The sequence below is a fragment of the Mytilus edulis genome, chromosome 1 (assembly GCF_963676685.1).
Source record: "Mytilus edulis chromosome 1, xbMytEdul2.2, whole genome shotgun sequence".
In the NCBI taxonomy this organism is placed as follows: domain Eukaryota; kingdom Metazoa; phylum Mollusca; class Bivalvia; order Mytilida; family Mytilidae; genus Mytilus; species Mytilus edulis.
Genome location: NC_092344.1, coordinates 81,055,942 through 81,077,337, shown reverse-complemented (window position 1 = coordinate 81,077,337; position 21,396 = coordinate 81,055,942). Strand labels below are relative to the sequence as shown.

The 21,396-nt window shown below is 31.8% G+C and overlaps 1 protein-coding gene across 1 annotated transcript; it reads left to right on the top strand.

The window, feature by feature from the left end:
• Positions 1 to 9: 9 nt before the first annotated feature.
• LOC139491589 (DGAT1/2-independent enzyme synthesizing storage lipids-like) lies at positions 10 to 19,590 on the top strand. The gene is made up of 10 exons (XM_071279352.1): positions 10 to 76; positions 3,743 to 4,089; positions 4,747 to 4,914; positions 5,628 to 5,726; positions 6,484 to 6,578; positions 7,907 to 7,970; positions 9,811 to 9,886; positions 14,694 to 14,757; positions 15,726 to 16,500; positions 17,036 to 19,590. The coding sequence occupies exons 2-9, from the start codon at positions 3,807 to 3,809 to the stop codon at positions 15,837 to 15,839; spliced, it is 963 nt and encodes a 320-aa protein (XP_071135453.1). The 5' UTR covers positions 10 to 76; positions 3,743 to 3,806; the 3' UTR covers positions 15,840 to 16,500; positions 17,036 to 19,590.
• Positions 19,591 to 21,396: the final 1,806 nt, after the last annotated feature.

Sequence of the window (21,396 nt, the reverse complement as noted above, 5' to 3'; positions counted from 1 at the left end):
TTATACTTGTTTCCGGATTTTTACCCGTATGGCTCCTGAAATTATTCTGTCCTGACAACATCCGGATGGCTTTGCGGTAACTTGGATCACGAAAATTAAAAATAACATTTAGAAACATTATGATATTCAATTTCAGAATTATTTAATCTGTTTTTAAACTGTTATCTACATTATCATCGTGTCTATTGTATGGATAATTTACATCCTGGTAGCTTTTTTACTGAGAAAAAAATCTCGTGCTGTTCCTCGGTATCGGGATCGTTCGCCCTGATTACATGTTCGCCCTAGGTTCGTTCGCACTGAGTTTGTTCGCCCTGATAGTTCGTTCGCCCTGGGTTCGTTCACCCTATATTCATTTATGATATGTATATGCTACATTAATGAACGATATATAAATATATAGGATCCGCCACTGCCAATACCTTGAAGTCACAATATCTTGTAGTCCTCAAATGTACAGAAACTTATAACCTAGTAGCAGCTTGCTATAAACAACATGATACATCGTTAATATTCGGCCAAATTGTAGACTGACTTCAACACATTCAATTACACACAAGGCAACACTATACTAAAAAATAAAATCAGGTCGAACAGACTCAGGGTGAACAGGTATTAGGGCGAACCAGAATCAGGGCTGTATTTTACTTGGTAACTTTTCACTTTGAATTTTGGATAGAATTTGTACTTCAGAAATATGAAGTTAGTGTTTAACTGCCAATTACAATCTTTCCCCCCAAAATTTCCATTAAATATAATGATTATCTTGAGCTTGAAACCACTAACCCACCTGGGATAACAATAATTAACTATAGGGGGTGCATATCATATATACATAGATGTTTTGGGGCTGAAATATAAGCCAGTCGACTGGTATGCATGCGTTATTCATTATGTTAATAGCACAGGGGCACATATTAAAACACTGTATATCGCATACCAGTCGACTGGCATATATTTCTGCCCCAAAATATCTATGATACCTGTCCCTTAGTCCAAATAATTATGACGTCTTAAAAGGCTATTATATTTTTTTTATAATAGCCTTTCAAGACGTCATAATTATTTGGACTACCTGGCCCTGTGCTCAGGGTGCAGGATTTTCTCAGTGTGTTGAAGACCCATTGGTGGCCTTTGGCTGTGTTCTACCCTTTGGTTGGGTTGTTGTCTCTTTGACACTTTGCTCATTCCCATTCCCATGCATGTGATATTTCCGGCAGGAGTTAAAATCTCCCGCTTTTCAGACCCTCTTCCATCCCTCTTGTTAATTTTTGAAATCTTCTGCTTTTTGAAAATGTCAACCTCGAAAAATTTCAGTAGACATTTTTGTTTACAAAATTGATAATGACAGAGATAAATTCTGAGAATCTCAAAATCGATGTCTTAAAACTCTTTGAGAAAAACGGAAGTCACCATTTCCTGTTATGGTTTTGTGTCAATTCACTCAAAAGGTAAATAGGTAATTAGCGCCGAGTAATCAATGAAGGTGTTTAGGATTAGTCTGCATATACAGCAATTAAAGATTATTGGCAATTACCTGGTAATCAACTAGCAAGTTTAAATCACACGCCTGGATGATTAAAAGTGAAATACTGACAATGGATTAAGTTGTATAAACAACAACTTTAACTTGAAGCTGTTAAAAAACATTGAATAATTATATTACTGAACCTAAAAGACAAATGTTTTAATGAACTCAAATATGATATTTATGGCATGTTTTCTATCCAATCCAATGGAATACCTATATAAGTATGCTTGTCTTAGACACATTTAAATTTTTAAAATTTGACAAAATGCAAACCGTATGTTTTAACCAGAACCATATAATATATTGTATGTCTCTGTTATCACCAAATACATGTACCCCAACAGCAAATTGAAAAAGACCAAGTATTTAGCCAAATTAACTCGGCCAGGAGGTCTGATTTCAAGACCAGTGCCAAGGGTCAAGACCATGCTTACTACACTTCTTGTAAAGCTGACTATCATGACTATGGTGACTAATGACTTGACCAAACATATGGAGACAGCTACCCACCAGAAAGCCCACAACTCTATCAATTCAACACCACTGTTCAGTACGTACATATGTACATGACATAGTGGTACCAAAGTTGACAATGTAGCTTAGGAAGATACTTTTTACCAACTATATATGATGGCTGATCACTTTATCTTGAACTATATATATAATGAATAAATATTTGAAAACCCCTTATCTTCTATTTCTATCAAGTAAATATGGCTATGTATTGATTTAAAGGTATAGAATCATTTTCAAAAAAGGAAAATATGCAGTTTATTTATAAACACCCAAAAAAGGTTGATAAAAATGTTGATAAAAAATCTCCAGTTATGAGGCCCAAACTCCAGCTGAAAATTTCCAAATCTCCAGTTGTGGCTTGACAACTCTGTCACATGTCTGCATTCCCATTCTCAAATTTGTTATTTCCTACCAGATTTATGACCACTTTTCCTTCATTTATCAAATGTGTGACTTTTTTCCATTTGCCTTGTGTGTTCATTCAACTTCATTGTATAGTGTTTTTGTATACCCGCTTGTCAATCATACATCCTTTGGTTTTACTCCATTCTTGCACATTAATTGTTTATTGGCTCAATTTTTTGTTGGGGTTACATGCAATTAGTTTTGTTGCTTAGTCTTTAGTTTTTTATGTAGTCTTTGGATACTGTCCAGTGTTGTTTGCCTGTTAGTCCTTTTCTGTTTTTGACATGCTCAATGTTGTAACTTTATTTTTAACTTGCATAAACCTAAATTCAAAATCTACCAAGAGGCAAAAGATACCACTTGGACTTGTATGAGTTTGAATCACAGGCGCTTGGGTCACAGACTCACAGGCGCTTGGGTATATGATACAGATATTTTTTTTGTTTGTTGATTAAAATATTCAATTTTTTAGATTTATAATACATATCTACCACTTCTGTGCATGTCTCACCTAGTTTAAACAACTCAGAGAAAATATCAAATTTTACGATCCATACTAAGAAACTAAAAGGCAACTAACTCGACGCCATTTTTCTGCTATCTATAAATTAATAAATTGACCTACTGGATTCCCCAACAATTTCTCTGGAAAACGTGTCTTCCTTGCTGTCAGATCGCAGACATTGTTTATATTTATCAAATTAGTATTGTTCCTAACATTTTTAGTCCATCTCCAGCATATAATAAAAAGATTTTAGTATGGATAGATATATATTATAAATCTAGAAAATTGAATATTTTAATCAACAACAAAAAAACAAAAAACAAATCATATAACCAAGCGCCTGTGGTTTGAATGCCCATGTTGTATCTATTGCCATTCTTGTTAGATTTTGAACAACCTCCAATAGGTTACCACTCATCAAAACCTTGAACATGTTAGATCATCTTCAAATTAATATTTACAAGTTTTCCAGATTGCAAAAATTCCTTGCTATAAGGGGATTTCTAATGAAACAACTATCAACCAAGAAAAGTGTGAACTACTTAATATAAAAAAGAAGATGTGGCATGATTGCCAAATGAGACAACTCTTCACAAGAGACCAAATGACACAGAAATTAACAACTATAAGTCACTGTAAGGTCACAATGCAGACGTGAACAATGAAATAAACTTAATTACTTATTCTCTGTGATAAAATTTGTAGCAGTTCAAACATGTCAAAAGAGAGAAAACATTTGTGGTTTCAAAGAATTTTTGTCAAAAATTTTCTTTTTTTCTTTTTAGGTACCTTTTATACCCTGATGAAGGAAGATTGGTTTATCTGTCTTGGTGAACAGTTGGCCACACAATGTTGAATGGAACCATACCATACCTAACATACATGTATGTTTGGGAATCTATTGACAACCTTGACATCAACTACTGGAAATGGGTATTATGGGTACTATACCCAATTGTCATATCCTTCCTGTTGCCATTGGTCATTCTATTGTTTTTCTATGGAATGGCTTTGTTTCTACATGTCCATAACTATCGACATCGTCTGCGGGAAGCTTATAGTCAAGACTTTTGGGATGGAGCAAGAAAGACAGTGTCAGCCTTCTGGGATGGTCAGGCAAGAATTTGGCATGGTATGTATATTTTATATGTTATCAATTGGTATGTATGTAAGGAGCCTGTTCAGTGGTAGTCGTTTGTTGGTTTGGTTCATATATATATGTAAGTGTTGTTCATGTCTCGTTTCATATATAGATTTATTAGACTGTTAGTTTTCCTGTTTGAATAGTTTTACGCTAGTCATTTTGGAGCTCTTTACAGCTTGCTGTTTGGTGTTAGCCAAGACTTTGTATCGAAGGCAGTACTTTGACCTATAATGCCATTATGGTTTACATTTTACACCTTGTGACTGGGATGGTAAGTTGTCTCATTGCCACTCATACCATATGTTCTTATTTCTATGGCATGTCCATTTAGATATTTTTGATTTTGATATCTTATCCACAAAATTGTTTGCAATATATTTTACTTTGAATATAAACATTACTGATTGAATGTGGCATATTAATTTTTACCTTAAAGTTGACAGGTCTTATAGATGATTAAAACTTATAAAAAGAACAACAACTCTCAATTGCAAACAATTAATAAAGAGTGGACTAGATATCAGACAGAATGCTAGATTACAGGCTTAAGATGTGGTAGAGTTAAAGCTGTTGAAAATTGAGTTGAAATTCATATATTCTTTAGAATTTAGAATCTAACATACAATTTTCTTTTGTTGAATATAGGTTATGAAATTGAAGGCCTGGACAAGATTCCAAAAGAAGGACCAGCACTCTTAATATATTACCATGGTACCATACCAATAGATTTCTACTACATTATAGCTAGGTGTATGTTAGAAAAAAATAGACATATACGAGCTGTTGGGGATAACTTCTTATTTCACATTCCAGGTATGTGTCAAATGTGTTTGTACAATGTATAATGTTTTTGATTATATATTATGAAATGCATTAGTACTTATATAAATTGATTGTTTAGTTAGGTACTACTGTCCAGTGGAAATATAACATGCATATCAGGAGAAGAACATGTTGATATGACATGATTTTGCCTACATGTACAACAAACAGAGAAAGCTTTTCCTTATACATGATATATTGCACACTCTGCTGTAGTTAACTTGTATTCATTCTGCAGCACATACATTTATTGCCAAACAATAACTTTTCAGCATCCACATCACACTTTAGAGCCCTCCATAGTTCATACACACATAAATATGGGATATACAGAGCGTTTCTACCGGAGGTCACCAGTTTTTGCATTTATACATGTATATAGTGCCTAGAAATTCAACCTAATGATGTTAGAGAAGATCTAATTAGTAACTTCCTCTCCAGCAGGTCTGGAACATGTACTTTTTATTTCTAACTTCTACAACAACACCACCTACAAAATGTAGCACTGCACAGACACCTTATCCCCTCCTCTTATATACTTTGAATATAAGGTGGAAAATGCACTTAATTTTTATGTTCAAATAATATGTATCTTAATTTGTTGAAACCTACTATCATACTATTAAATGCTAAAAGAAGAGATTTCGTGTTGTATAGATTTTCAGGATGACATTAAATTGTATCTTTTGTTGAATTTGGTCTAGGTTGGAGACTGTTGATGGAAGTAATGCGAGTTACACCAGGGACCATACAGAGTTGTGTTAATGTTCTGAAGGGAGGACACCTTTTAGGAATTGCTCCAGGTATGTAACAAGGTTGTTAATACAAGACTTTGTAAATGTTCTGAAAGGAGAGCACATTTTAGGTAGTGATCTGGGATAGAACTTACGTTTAACTCTTTCATGGTTCATTGATCAATGTTAAGTTTTTATGGACAAGTTAGTTTCTCAGATACTGTAAGGGATAGGTAAACTATTCCGGTATTTGGTGTATGGCAGGAATGTGAGGTGCACATGTTCATTTTGCTGGTTTCATCTGACCTAGACAGCTAGACATCAATTGCATAGTTCATTTGTTAAAATTAAGTTTTCAGGGTCAATTTCTCAGATACTGTAAGCATTAGGTCAACTTTTCATTGTGTTTGGAAAGATTGTTCAGTACATCTGACAGGGCTCACTTTTTGTTTTGTTTTTATTGACAATAAAAACCAAAAAAATATGAGCCATTTTCATTTTGTTCATGTATACCATTTCATTCTCCTGTAAATCAATATTTTATCAAATTCTTTGGAGATAATGTGTATCACTAATAAAATGGAGTCCATGACAGAATCTTGTTTTTTATATAGAAAGTTCATGTCAAAATTAAAGGTTATATGATACTTACATTTTATTATGTCGATGAACAATTGTTATATATATATGTGTAGTGATGCAGTTTAATTGATTTATTATGATAATAGGTGTAAATGAACTTGGCTAGCTAAAACCTCTTTAAAGCCAAATTAAGGGAAATTGAATACTAGAATCGTAATTATTCTGTTTTGTTCCTATTTTTTAGGTGGTGTAAGAGAAGCCTTATTTGGAGATGAGTATTATCCAGTAATGTGGGGTAATCGTAATGGATTTGCTAAAGTGGCTATCCAAGCTAATGTGGTAAGGTCTGAATCAGTCTCTGTATTATTGAATGGCAATTGGCATTATAATTTTCAGGTACATCAAAGGTTTTCGGGGAAAGATGGTCTTCAATCATCTTTTGAACATAATTGGTTTACACAGGAGTTGTTAAGTGCTTTATTATGTTGCAAATTATTTGTGTTTCCAAACTCTAAATTCCTTTTATTACCATTCATCTATCCAGTGCTAAATTACTAAGAAATTGATAAAAGTACATAGATTTTGATGTTTTATTAATTAGTTATGTGATAAAACCTGGAAAATTGACAAAAACTTGTATTATGAAAATTAACCAATTGTTGAGGTTTAGACATGCATGTTATACTTAGGAGGGTTAGTTAGTTCATACCGAAATATTAGTGAAACAAACCTGAACCATGTCAATTTTCAAGAATTCAAAATTATTCCAGATTCAAATAATTCCTTGTTTTATAAAGTTTTGTAAACTTTCAAAAAAGCTTCATTTTCTATCTAACAGTCCAACCTTTAATAAAGGAGCTTTGGTTGTTTACAGATAAATGAAAATTGTGGGGGGCTCTTTTGAATGTATCTATGGAATACGTTTTTTTATTTCTGTAATGAGAACCACATTTAAAATCTATTTAATTGTATCTAAAATGAAGAACATGGAGGAAAATCATACTACAATGCCTCCCTTTCCCCAAAGAAAGATACACAGCTTGTGGATAGATGTCTTTATCATGGTAGCATTGTCAGTGATGTATAGGATATGAACATCCTATATGTTGTTTGAGGTTATGATTTATATCTTACAGATTCTACATATCTTACACTAATTAAGGCATATAAAGAAGTTTTTTTTTATATTGTGAATGACATTAGAAGTGAATTTCATTATCATATAACCAATTTTAGAACTAAATTCTAATTCTACATAGTGGGAAAACCTGTATAAATGTGCATAATTTCTAACACATGTCATCTAGAATAAGTCGGGTTATGTATTGTCTAAAACTGAATGATATACTTAGGGCTATTCCAGACAAAAATGTATGGGGGTGTTGGAAGGCAGTTTTTGTCAGCACCCGCCACCCAGACATTTGTAATTGAGAATTATAGTGCATTATAGTGTGAAAAGTTGCTCTGATACCCATCACCCATGTATTATTAATACAATGTGCCTAAACCCCCGCCCCCCTTACATTTTATTCTGGAATAGCCCTTACTGTTTACTGTAAAGATATTCACAATAAATATAATTGCAAAAAAACATGAAAATATTTCTGATCATATAAATTATTGCAATCTGAATTTGTTGTAATTATATTGATGTACTATATTTTCAGCCAATATATCCAGTATTTACTAAAAATCTACGTGAGTCTTTCAGAACACCAAGAATTGGGAGAAGTAAGTATATTTTTTCTAGACATACAGCTTAAATTATACAAAGGTAGAATGATGGTCTGTCATTATGTCATTCTATCCTATAGGTGAAATAAGACTATTCTCAGATAATATTCAGTAGTTTCTTAATGTAACAGAAACAAATTACATCAGTTACCTTTAAATGTGTAATAGTAAGATTGTACTAATAATTGGTTACTGATTCCTATTTGTGAAACGAGGCTTTGTAAAGCACTGAATGAGGTATTCAACATTAAGCTATTATACATACACTTAAAGATTAGAGGCTTTATAACAATCATCTTGTCTGTCCATTTGTCTTTCAGTCCAACACATATTTTAATGCCCAACCTATGATAGTAGAGGGGCATTATGTTTTCTGGTCTGTCATTCGTCCGTTCCTTCGTTCGTTAATTTGTTCGTTAAACTTTTTGGTCAAGGTAGTGATGAAGCTGAAGTCCAATCAACTTGAAACTAAGTAAACATGTTCCCAATGATATGATCTTTCTAATTTTAATGCCAAATTAGATTTTTGACCCCAATTTCACTGTCATCTGACATAGAAAATGATAGTTCGAGTTACAGGTTAAGGTTTTGGTCAAGGTAGTTTTTGATGAAGCTGAAGTCCAATCAACTTGAAACTTAATACACATGTTCCCTATGGTATGATCTTTCTAATTTTAATGTCAAATTAGATTTTTTACCCCAATTTCACTGTCCACTGAACATGGAAAATGATACAGCGAGAGGGGCATCTGTGTACTTTGGACACATTCTTGTTAGTCATGCTTTAAATCTGAAGGTACACCAGAACAGAGGGACTTTAGTTAGCACCTTAAACAATAAGACTTTTTTTGGAGAGTAGTATGGGGTACCTTTTGTAAATCTTTAGTTTTACTTTGCCATAGATGGAACCCATGACCCTGGTGTAAACAATTAAATGAAACCAACAAGATGGTACTTGGACAGACAAACCTTAACTCTGATCAATATTATTTAACTTTAAACCATATTCACAGTGTATTCATCAGCATACAAATACATGTAAATATTAAAGTTTATCTTGTACAAAGCAGGGTTTATGATCATACCACATTAATGTTGTTCTGGTTTAGCATGTTGAACATCTGTCAATCAATTTATATAAATTCAATTATAGATACAACAGAACAGATCTATATAGATTCTTGCATAGTATAAGTGGATTATCTGATTTATTCAATCAAGAAATATAAAAAAGAAGATGTGGTATGATTGCCAATGAGACAACTATCCACAAAAGACCAAAGTGACACAGACATTAACAACTATAGGTCACCGTATGGCCTTCAACAATGAGCAAAACCAATACTGCATAGTCAGCTATAAAAGGCCGCGATAAGACAATGTAAAACAATTCAAACGAGAAAACTAACGGCCTTATTTATGTAAAAGAAAGTTTATCTCGTTCTAAAATCTGAGTCTTGGCAAGGACTAAATTTGAATGATAAAACTATTGAAATAAAATAAATATAATAATCCAAGAGTACTTAGAGTATAAGAATCTGTTTCTTTAAAGATTATTATTTATATAAAGTTATCAATTTCTATAATACATGTTAGCACATTTCAATTCATTCAGAGAGCTTATAAAGGTTGTGACCTTTTAACTTAGCCAATCATCTTTTGAGTTCGTCACCAATTACATATTGGTTTAATTTTTTGAACAATGGGTCATGAAAGAGTTAAATAGCGAAAGATTTGGAGAAATATTTTCATATCACATTTTTAATGAAATTTCAAAATTATGATACTAATATTAAGATAAATCATTTTTCTAATGAATCCTATTGTTTATTTCTAGGTTGGTTGAGAAGATTATATGAGAAAACTAGATTACCAATAGTTCCTATTTATGGAATTTTTCCTGTAAAAATGAAGTAAGTACACCTTTAATGTGTGAAATATTCACTTACACAAACAATGATTGATTCAAGATTACAACGAAAGAGGGTTTGAATTATCAGAAACAAGTTCAACATATTTTCCCATGTAAGGAACTTCATCAGTGTTTTCTATTTGTCATATTTATTTCTTTTATATTTTCGAAAATTTAGTGTTGATTACAGATTTGTGATAGTATCAGTAATTTTTTATTTTCAGATTTTTCTTTAGACTCAGGATGATTAAAGTCATAAGAAATTAGTGACCGGTGAAAAATAATGTTCTTTAATTCTTGAACCAATGCATACAAACATCATAAACTTAGTCTTCTGTTCAAGAATTTTCCATTTTTTTCGCATAAATTTTGAATAATAGTCAATTATTTTTTCAATCAGTCAGTGTTGTTGTGAAAATATGGCAGGTAATTAAAGTTCATGTTTTGAAGCCGAAGTTTAACGATTGTCACCTGTTTGTCAACAATCAACAAAAAATCAACAAAAAAGCATGGAAATTGAGCATGTGTTTAACATGTAAATTCAAATAATAGATTATTTTAAGGACATCCATGCGTATTGCGATCACCGGATTTTTACAAGATGGGTCACACTGAGGTCACTTTGCATACGGAAAATATGTCGGGGGAAGCAATTAAGATAAAGTAAACTTCTTCTAAATATGAATAAAATTAAAGAATTTTCTTCAGAAAAAAGAATATGCACATAAGTTTTATAATGAAAACTATCCATTGAGTTATAAAAAAACATATGCATTATTTTTTTTAATTTGAGGTTTCTTATGACTTTAAGAGCTTGCCTTACATGGTACTGTTCTAGTCCATTATTCTTTTATTAGGCGAGTGACTCTAACCATAAAAATAAATTTTTAATGCACCTACCTAACACACGGCTAAATTATATATCATTTGAAAGCTACACATCTGTACTATCTGTTTTGCCCAGTCGTAAAAAAATCGTACGGTGGAATTGCCGTCAAATCAAGATCAAAGGCCAAGGACGAATAAGTGCATGTTTTCTAAGATTTCAGCCTGATTGCATAATATGACTTTTATATACTAAATTCACATATGCAAACAATTTAAACTTTTAGCAGAGAGATTAACAGTCATTATTCAAATGCATTTTTTAATATTTAAAGCGTGTTTTTGACAGATAGCACAATCATGCTTCCTGAAATTCGAGTAAAAGTTAACAAAATGTGTGAAAACCCAAATTTTTCTTTCTGGTGCAAATGCTAATCAATTATAACTAAGTAAAACCCTGTAATGACTACCAAAGAAGTTTTTGACATCATAAAATTTCCTAAAATTATGCTTACTTCTTATCAAACAGCAAAATCATAACAACTCATACAGTTGCCCAAAATACCGCCATCTGCAAAAAAAACAGCTTTTAAGCATTTCTTCCTATTTAAACATTGTATGTGGTCAATATAAGATTTAATAAACAAATTCTTAAGAATCTGAAAAATTTAGAGTAGAAAAAATATGTGCGCGAATCATCTTATTGCTTGAAATAAAGGGGGTGAAACTAAGAGATTGCAATTTGCATTGTAACTACCAGACTGAAATAAACATATTTCGACTTTTCTAATTGTTTGATTTGTAGCTTTATTATAAATATTGATGTAGTGAAAAGACCTTTTATTTATTTAATGTTAATAGAAAATTTAGACCAAAATAAATTGATGAAAATTGAAATTTCAAAGAATTTCAAAAACAAGTACACACATTATAAAACTTGACTACTTGATTGCTTAAATTGCGTTGTTCATTGTTTACATGCATTAATTCGTCAAATAAGAATAATTTTGAAGAAAAAATATCCATTAATACGCAACGATTCTAGTTACAACTAGACTTCCTGAATAGCTTGAATGACTAGTTCATTTTTCATACGAGGATGACTTCATGCAAGAGTTTCTGATGACGACTGCAAAGAAGCTATCATTATCTTGAAACTTCCTGTTCAATTATATAGATGATGTCATCTCACTGAATATCGCAAAATTTGTGACAATGTTGGACTCGTATTTTCAATAAAAATAAAAGACTCAAAAGATACAGTTTACTCTATCACGTATCTTGAAATCGATGATGAGGGTTGGTTGAGAACAAGTTTTACGACAAAAGAGGTGAGCATAAAACAACCCATAAATACACCCCTTACTACCAAATTATAAACTTTTCATTTCTATGTAACAACATTATAGCAACGCCTGCATATCTATACTACTAAAGGAGAGACCGATATGAGCCTCAACTCCTCTGAAATAAAGGCAACTATAGTATACCGCTATTAAATAGTTCGCCAGATGACGACTGATGAGTTCCATCGACGTAACCAAATTGCCGTCATTTCTGCCGTGAATGTCACCAACCGAATAAGGCTTGGCACCGAGTTAGGAAATACATGAGCCACAAGACGGATAAAAGAGAGTCGTGGTGTAGTGGTTAGTGCATCGGACTACTAACACGAAGGTTCCTGTTTCGTTTCCGTTCCGTGATGAAAATTTCAGGGACTGAATTTTCGGCTCTTCCTTGACACCATTTGTGAGTATGGTCTTGAGGAAACGATGAAAGTCCGTCGGAAGGGGACGATAAATGGCTGACCCGTGTTAAGAGAGAGCCATATCTCTTGCACGTTAAACACACCTTTGTAGATTTCGAAAAAGAGCAGGCTAATGCCGCTACAAGGCAGCACTCGCACCCGCAAAGTGGAAAGCGATTAATTTAAGTTGCAAAACTTGTTTTCCAATCCACTATAAATAAATATGTTTAAACTAAGACGGGTGTCACTTGTGGAACATGATCTGCCTACCCTTTGGGAGCCCCTGAGTTCACTCAAAAAATGCGGGAGCCCCTGAGTTCACTCAAAAAATGTTTTGGGGGTTTGTGTTACTCAATCTGTATTTTTATATGTTGTGTTTTGTATACTGTTGCTTGTCTTGTTCGTTTTTTGCCTGGCTTTGTCAGTTCGTTTTTAATTATGAGTTTGATGTCCCTTTAATATATTTCGTCACTATTCAAGTAGTAAAAGGTTTAAAAATTGTAGATCAGTGTAGCTAAATGTATCATGATAAAGATTTGGTTCTATATATATATCATCGTGAGCAAATTAAGTTATTTTCGCGGATATTTGTCTTATTGCGTTAATCTTCTTCACTTTACTTTGAGGTGATTTTTTGGCTGATTTTCATTACTGCAAGTTAATGTGTTTAAAGTAAAATAATACCAAAGGGACAATCAACATCTCAAACCATGAATCAAATAAAGTTAATTAAAACCATGAACAAAATAAGATTAAAGTCCAAGAGATGAACAACAGTCCAAAAAACACAGCATACCATGAAAACGAACACTCCTAAAACAGCGAATGATCTTATGAGGTCAGGAAGGGTATTTAACTTTTTCATTTTGTTATTTCACAACTGCTTATAGTGTTTTACATACACAATGACATGCATTTGTATTTTTAAAGCTTATGTAGAAAATACTCAAAGCATATTTTATTCAAATAATTAAAGCGATTAAACTTCTAAACACATTTAATATGACTTACTATAACACGATTTTAAACTAAATAAGAAGCAGCCGCATTTTATTTAGTTCGTTTACATCCCGCTTTAGACAACCAAGTGTTTCTTAACAAGGTTACTTATTTCAATGTTGCCTACGATTTAGTCGCAAAGTAATGTTTGCATTTAAACAAGATTACAAAAAGTAAAACAGTTTGACTTCGTAAAAAACATATTTTAACCTCAATTACCTCGCATATATTCTTTTCTTACTTTAAATACCCCTTCTTTTATTATGGAAAATCATTCTCCTCCCTGATATTTACAATTAGCGATGTGCTATTTTAACATAGATTAACAAAATGATCGCTATTTGCAGATGGCAGATTTTTGGGCAACTGCAAACACTTCAATAGAAGGCTGTTCCATGAACAATAATTAATAATTGCATCTTAAAATTACAAAACAAATATTCCTTGACCTAAAACATATACATTTATCTATTTTGTTAGCATTCAAATATCGATTCCCCAAGATATATTTTGCTTTTTGAATAATTTTTAATTTTTTTTAGGATTTGTGATAAATTTCAATTTTCGGGAAATTTTGCGCATCGAATCTCTTATTTTTTGTTTGATTTGGAAATTATGTATGATGTTCTATAAAGTTCATATGATCTTCTGGAAAATTTTATGGTACAAGAATTAGAAAATGGCGTTTTATTTAGTAATCGCAAAAATTGGAAATTTTTTTCATGACTTTTGACCTTGATTTAACAAAAATTGCACCGTACGATTTTTTTACGACCGGGCAAAACAGAAAGTACAGATTAACAGCTTTCGAATGATATATAATACAGCCCTGTGTTAGGTGGGTGCATTAAAGTCGTTAATTAAGCGTCTTTTTGAAATAAGTCACTCGCCTATATTGATTATCATTTTTTTTTCTTCAAAATTGAAAAAAAAATGAGGAAAACTGTATACTCTTCTACCTTCCAAATCATGAAATTATAGCCTACACACTTCATATTAAATTTTATAACAGCTTTGAGGGAATGGTAATTACATTATTATTATTATGTCAAATTAATGATGTTCCTTCCTTATGATAGATGTTTAGTCCAAAAAATCGTGATGTCATGAAAGGCTATTTAATTTTTTGCTTAGGATGGTTTCAAATAAAAAAAAAAAGAGTATCCTTTCAAGATGTCATAAATAAATGGACTAAATTATGTACAGATCTTTGTTAATTGTTTGTTTGTTATTGTAGAACATTTATTGGAGATCCTATCTATCCAAAAGAAAATATGAATCCTGATGAGTTAGCAGAACAGGTATAAACTATACAAAGGTCACTCTATCCTCATGTGAAAGTTACAATTTGTATTTTCTATCCAACATTTAGACCTTTTTGGTCCAAATATTGGATCTTCTATTTTTTGCATTAATTGTTCTGTGTATTTTTTAATATTGATTCATTAAAGCAAGATTACAAAAAGTGCTTGTTTTTGTATTAGTTGGATACCATTTAAGTGTCTTTTTCAACATTCTAACTACAAATTAAGCCAAGGGAAATTGGAATACAGTTCTGTTATTTCAGTGCCTAAGTTAATAACAATTTTAAGATTTTTATTAATAAAGCTAAAAAAGTTTCATATAAATTGTGCATAGTGCATTAATTTTGTCTATTATAAAAATTGCAAGGATGTCATTGTTAAAAGTAATATTTAAAATTGGAGTTATCTTCCCTTGTCCATAACTGTAGTGAAAACAATAATGACTATTGACAAATGATGATATTCTAAATATTGCCTTCCAATGACTTAATCAATGCAAAGTTAAGTTCTTAATGGGGTATGGGCATTTCTCATTGTTGAAAGTCGTACAGTGACCTGTAGTTGTAAAATTTCAGTGTCATTTAGTCTCTTGTGAAGAGGTGTCTCATTGGCAACTATTACCACATTTTATTTTTTATAGATAAAAGTACAATTTTATAGTTGATAAATTGAAAATTTAAGGTCAATATATATAATTCATATGATTACAGCATTCAATAAAATGCTATGGGTGTACAGATACACTTAAGGTTTACTTGTTACCAATACCTACCCAGTGGTATAATATAAATGTGTCGTACCAATAACATTGTGCTAAATAGTAAGAACAATATTAAGTCTGCCAATAGTTCCTAGATGCAAATAGTAAATCCTTCCTGTTGTCTGAACAATATTCACTGTTCATTTCCATTAAAAAGATCGACATGCTATTTACTGGTCACTTATCATGATGTTTTATATTTCAGGTTAAAGAGTCTGTCCAGCAGCTGATAAATACTCATCAGAGAGTACCAGGGAATATACTTAAAGCTCTCATTGATAGGTTAGGCTTTGAATTTTCCAAACCAAAACAAAGTTAAAGGAACAGCTGTTTTTTTTGTTTTATACTCAGGGTTTGAATGATCTTTGTTCAACTGTAGCATTTGTAGATACATGGTGCTGTATTTGTTGATCTTTTAATGTGGTTTAATGCTTTAAAAGACAAAAAAAAAGTAACTTGATATTATTTATAGAATAAGATTTGTTTTAAGCACTGAGATAATGTTTTCTCATCAGGTATTACGATAATTTATTGAAAAATTAAAATGAAGTTAAGTAGATATATTAGCAAATAAGGAACCAATTTGATCAAACAAGTTTTTCAGCCATCCTTGTATGTTTTCCATGATTTTATAATTAATTAGAACATTTTTGCTTTTATCAAAAGGTAGTAAACTAAAGTACTGTTAATATTGATTTCACTGTCACTTAGTAAACATACAAATAGAAATCTTTTGTTCCATATACACTATCAAATAAATATGGTGTATTAAGATATTAATCAGGATGTGTAATCATGGTAGGAAAAGTAAAATGTGTGTGGAATGGAAAAAAAATCATGTAAATAAATATTATCTGAAGTAATATATTACATTTAAGAGTGGAGTTAATATGAGGGGCTAGTTTTTCAAAGTACAGAAAATTAAGTAAATATAAGGAAATTATTAAGTGACAGGATTACAAGGTTACATAAAATCAAAGGTGTAATATTAGTTACATAGTGTGTTAGTGACCTAATATGATATATACAGGGTCAGTAACTCTCACCCCATATGGAATTTACTGACCCTGTATATATCATATTAGGTCACTAGCACACTATGTAACGAATTTATCTTACCGACTATCTTTATGTGTTGAATTTAGACTAAAGTTGTCTTATTTGCTTTCATAACACATCTCCTTATTTCTGTATTAAAGTGTTCAGGTGTTCAATTTTAAGAACCTACTTCAATTGATATGCACTAAAAAAAACTAATGTAAACGATAGATATTTATAATAAACAACCTTGATATAACAATATTAAAAAGAACTTGCAATATTTGAAATAATCAAACAGTGCCTAAGTCGCAAATTCACTACTAACCTAATATTGAAATAAGCCCCGCCTCCCTACTAACCTAATATTGAATATACACGGTCTCCACGAGGTCGCTTTTAACCAATCATATTCCTAGAAATGTATAGGAGGTAAATTATTAAGTGACAGGATTACAAGGTTACATAAAATCAAAGGTGTAAAGGTTTGTATAGACCTGATGGATTAGTTTAAAGTTTATTGTGTAGATGCCACACACAAGTTATTTTATTAAAAGGTGGATGCTATATAAAGTGAGAAGTAATGAGCATGATTTGATTAGGGTTTTGATGAATTCATTACATTTTGTTAGAAAGAAATGTGATCATGTTTATTCCTAGCATCAGACAATCTTGTCAAAGATAAAAAAAAAATTTAAATTTGATCATACAAGAGATTATGAGTGACTTGTGACAAAGTAGACATTGATTTGGGGCCCTAGTAGTGATCAATTTAAAGTAAGAAAATCCGTCTTTCGTACTCTGATGTAAGTCTTTCATTCAAATTTATAAATTATTGTTATCTAAAATTAGTGCTTATTTATATATTTATTTGTTCACACTATTGTAAATGTGTTCTTTTTCTAATCTTTAAGAAATGCTGTTGATTTTTTATTATGGGAACAATCTGGTTGTTTTTATTTACCAGTATTGATATTTGTTATGACAACTTTATGTAATTTTGATATTTTGCTTATTTGCTTTAAATCATGACATATGAATATATTTGACTTTTTGTTGTAATTTTAGTCTACTATGGTATATTTATATAATCTTCTTCATGAATAAGTTTCATATGAGATTAAGTTTTGAATGCAATTTATATAAATCTTGTGGAGCAGGATCTGCCTACCCTTTTGGAGCAACAGAGGTCTTTGGTCGGGTCCAAATTGCTCAGTCTTTACTTCTCTATGTTATGTAATGTGGACTGTTTTTGTGTGTATTCATTTTTTTTTTTAGCTCACCTGGCCTAAAAGGGACAGTGTGAGTTATAACCATCACTCAGCCAGAATCTGGAATTTGTTGTTGTTGTCTGTTTACATTTATACTCTTCTGAAAATACAAGCCAAAATTCATAGCACACTTAGCCATAATCATCCTAGGGCTTTAGTTAAAAAAAATTATGTACGATTGAGCCCACCATTTAACCAACATAGCCCCCCAAGGCTCAAAATCGAACATAGGTGAAAATATGCAAGTATTGCATTTTGTTTTGAAAACAATTATAGAAAAGAAAAAAATCTGATCAAATGCCTCTTAATGAGGGCTTGATCTACAATTTGACAAAAAACATAATTGTCAGTGGATTCCTAATAGGATTTATTGCCCTGAATGATAATTTTTCCCACTTTAAAAAATAAATGGTTAAACTGTCTGATTTTTAACCTTTTCAGAGCTAAATTAATATTAGAGTGAACCTTTTTTTCTTCATTATAAAAAAAAGAGATTTACAGTTAAAATAATAAAGCATGCAAACCAAGAGTTTAAATGCCTTTCTTACCAACTTTGGACACCTAAATTCAATGGGTAGGTGGAGTATAACAGTCTGTTTACTATACACAACGGTTTGATTTGTCAATAAATATCAAAACTTTTTCCAATATAATATTCATTGTCCAATCAACTCTGTTTCATATAGTAAACACACTGTTACTCAGCCTCTCCATTGAATTTAGGTGTCAATCTTAATTACAATGCCTGAGCAAACAGCCAAACAAAGTTTGCAAGCAAGGCATTTAAATGCTGGGTTTGCATGCTTTATTATTTTAACTGTAAGTCATAAATTATATTCTAGTCTACAATAACTGAAAATGGCTATTGTTAATTATGCAGATAGATCCAGTGAGTGACACAGTCTCTTGTTTTTTCTATGATGAAGTCAATCTTTCTTCATATTCTCAACTTTGATTGTCCTTTTGGTGTATTCTGCATCTTTTATCATGGAAGATTTCAACAAGCTATTGAAATAACTGAAATGAAATTGAAATGAGTATTGAGGGTCACCATGGGTGGTAGGAAAGTGGTTGTGTGGTGGGGCAAGAGAAAGTGCAACGAAAGCAGGGATCTATTTTTAGAGGCTATTCTAGTTAAGCCACTTGCACTAATTGACATGCTTAGTTTTACCATTGAACATGTCTTTCAGTTATTGAAGGTAATTTTTTTTTTTATTAAAAATTGATTTATTATTATTGTTATTGATTTAATCAGATGTAAATTTTATATACTAAGAAAAAAATGTCTTGATGTCTTAATATAAGTAGCATTACAGTGGTTGATAAAGTAAATATTTGTAATTGCTTATGATTGACGACTCAAATTATGAAGATCTCAGGCTTTGTCATCACTTGGCACAAGACAGCAACAATCACAATATAAAAATAACTTGAACCATCTTTTATATGCAATTTGGTAACACTGAAACAAGTATGTCTTGGCTGCATTTATAGCAATGTTACAAGATGCAATAACAACAAAAATACATTTGATAAGATACTTTTTTCCAAGGTATTTATAGACAAGCTTTGTAATGTAAATTTTTCTGAAAAGTACAGCAATTATTTAGAAACTTTGCTAAACAGAAAATATTGTTACAAGGAGGTGGAGTAATATGTTCAAATAAATATTATATATTTAAAGTGACTCCTGATCTCATGTTCAAGTCAATGTTATTTCACATTTTCAGTTTTATTTTGAATAAATATTTTGAAAATGCATGTATATATATTCAATTTATGATCAAAATAACAAATAAGGTATATTAAAAAACTCATGTATAGTTGTCAGTTGTAAAGGAAAATCATCAGGTTCATTCACTTTTGGAAATGAAGCTTAATAAAGGGTGGGTTGGACAGTTGACAATGAGGGTCGTTTGAAAACAAAACTTTACGACAAAAGAGATGATTTCAGCTTTCCAATTGTGAACTTTCCATTTCTAAGTAGCAACATTCCAGCAGCACCTGCATACAGGGTATATATCTCCCAGTTGATACGATATTCCCGTGCTTGCATTTCCTATCATGATTTTCTTGATAGAGGGTTGCTGCTCACAAGGAAGCTATTAAACCAAGAGTTCCAAATGGTGAAGTTGAAATCATCCCTTCGTTAATTTTACGGACGCCATCACGAGTTGGTTGACCGTTATGGAATAACCGTTTCACAAATGATATCGGATATTTTCCTTACATCGTAACTACAATCCCCTTCCCTTTCATGAATGTGACCTACCGAATTAGACCATTTACCGGATTTGTTATCACATAAGCAACACGACGGGTGCCGCATGTGGAGCAGGATCTGCTTACCCTTCCGGAGCACCTGAGATCACCCCTAGTTTTTTGGTGGGGTTCATGTTGTTTATTCTTTAGTTTTCTATGTTGTGTCGTGTGTGCTGTTGTTTGTTTGTCTTTTTCATTTTTAGCCATGGCGTTGTCAGTTTGTTTTAGATTTATGAGTTTGACTGTCCCTTTGGTATCTTTCGTCCCTCTTTTGGAGAGGTTTTACAGTCGAACCTCACAACTTGTATAATAATATTCCTGTTTCAGTAAGCTATCTGTCCTCTAGTAAACATGTAAATTTGTATTAGTTAATCCCATCCACTCAAACCGATGATCCCCAGCAGCACTGGTGTTAAACTGATCGTGGTATTTGCAGGAGTAGTTTATCAGAGTTTTTGTTCGTCCCAAGATTATGAAAAATTTATACATTGTTTACCCAAAATTTACATTAGGACAAATATATCATGCAGAGCTGAAAAGGATACACATTCTCTTTTTTTAGGACACGAAAAATCTAACTGATATTTTAACCACACTCATTTTAACAACAAATTAATCTGAGCAAGAAGATAATATCATAAAAATGACGGACTTTTTGTTTGACAAAATATTAGTTGAGTTTCATTGTATGTTATTTTAAGACATTGGTTAGTCAAATGATACTTATTTTGAAAACCTTCTGTCCTACTCGTTTTTGTACTCATAGGAAACGGCATTCAATCAGAACCGTATTCTTAGAAAAAGAAAAAAAGCATCTTGCAAAGTTCTTTAAATTCGCTTTCAGGTTTATTGGTTATGTCCAGTTACTCAATAAGCCACATTTCTGAAAGCGATTGCATTACATATATTTAAGTATATTTGATACTAAGAATACTAGAGAAAGTAAGTCAGCTTCATTTTTTTTTTTATCTTACCCTCGATATTGACAGATGGATAATTTTTGAACTGTAATATATATGATATACGTGTTCATTTCAAATTTCCAATGAATTCAATGCGACCGTCATACAAGTGAGAGGTTTAGCTAGCTATAAAATCAGGGTTCATCCACCATTTTCTACATAAGAAAAGGCCTATACCAAGTATGGACTATGACAGTTGTTATCCATTCGTTTGATGTGTTTGAGCTTTTGATTTTGCCATTTAATCAAAGTCCATTTTGTATTTTCCTACTAGTTTGGTAGTTTATTATCTTGCATTTTTACTTCCAGTTTCTGTTCAAACTTGTAAACAGAGATGCACTCC

Excerpts from the sequence above, each read along its gene's own strand:
- LOC139491589 (XM_071279352.1), top strand. The coding sequence starts at position 3,807 with ATGTTGAATGGAACCATACCATACCTAACATACATGTATGTTTGGGAA. Across the intron at positions 4,090-4,746 it reads TCAGGCAAGAATTTGGCATG|GTTATGAAATTGAAGGCCTG; the intron begins GTATGTATATTT and ends TGTTGAATATAG. Across the intron at positions 4,915-5,627 it reads CTTCTTATTTCACATTCCAG|GTTGGAGACTGTTGATGGAA; the intron begins GTATGTGTCAAA and ends AATTTGGTCTAG.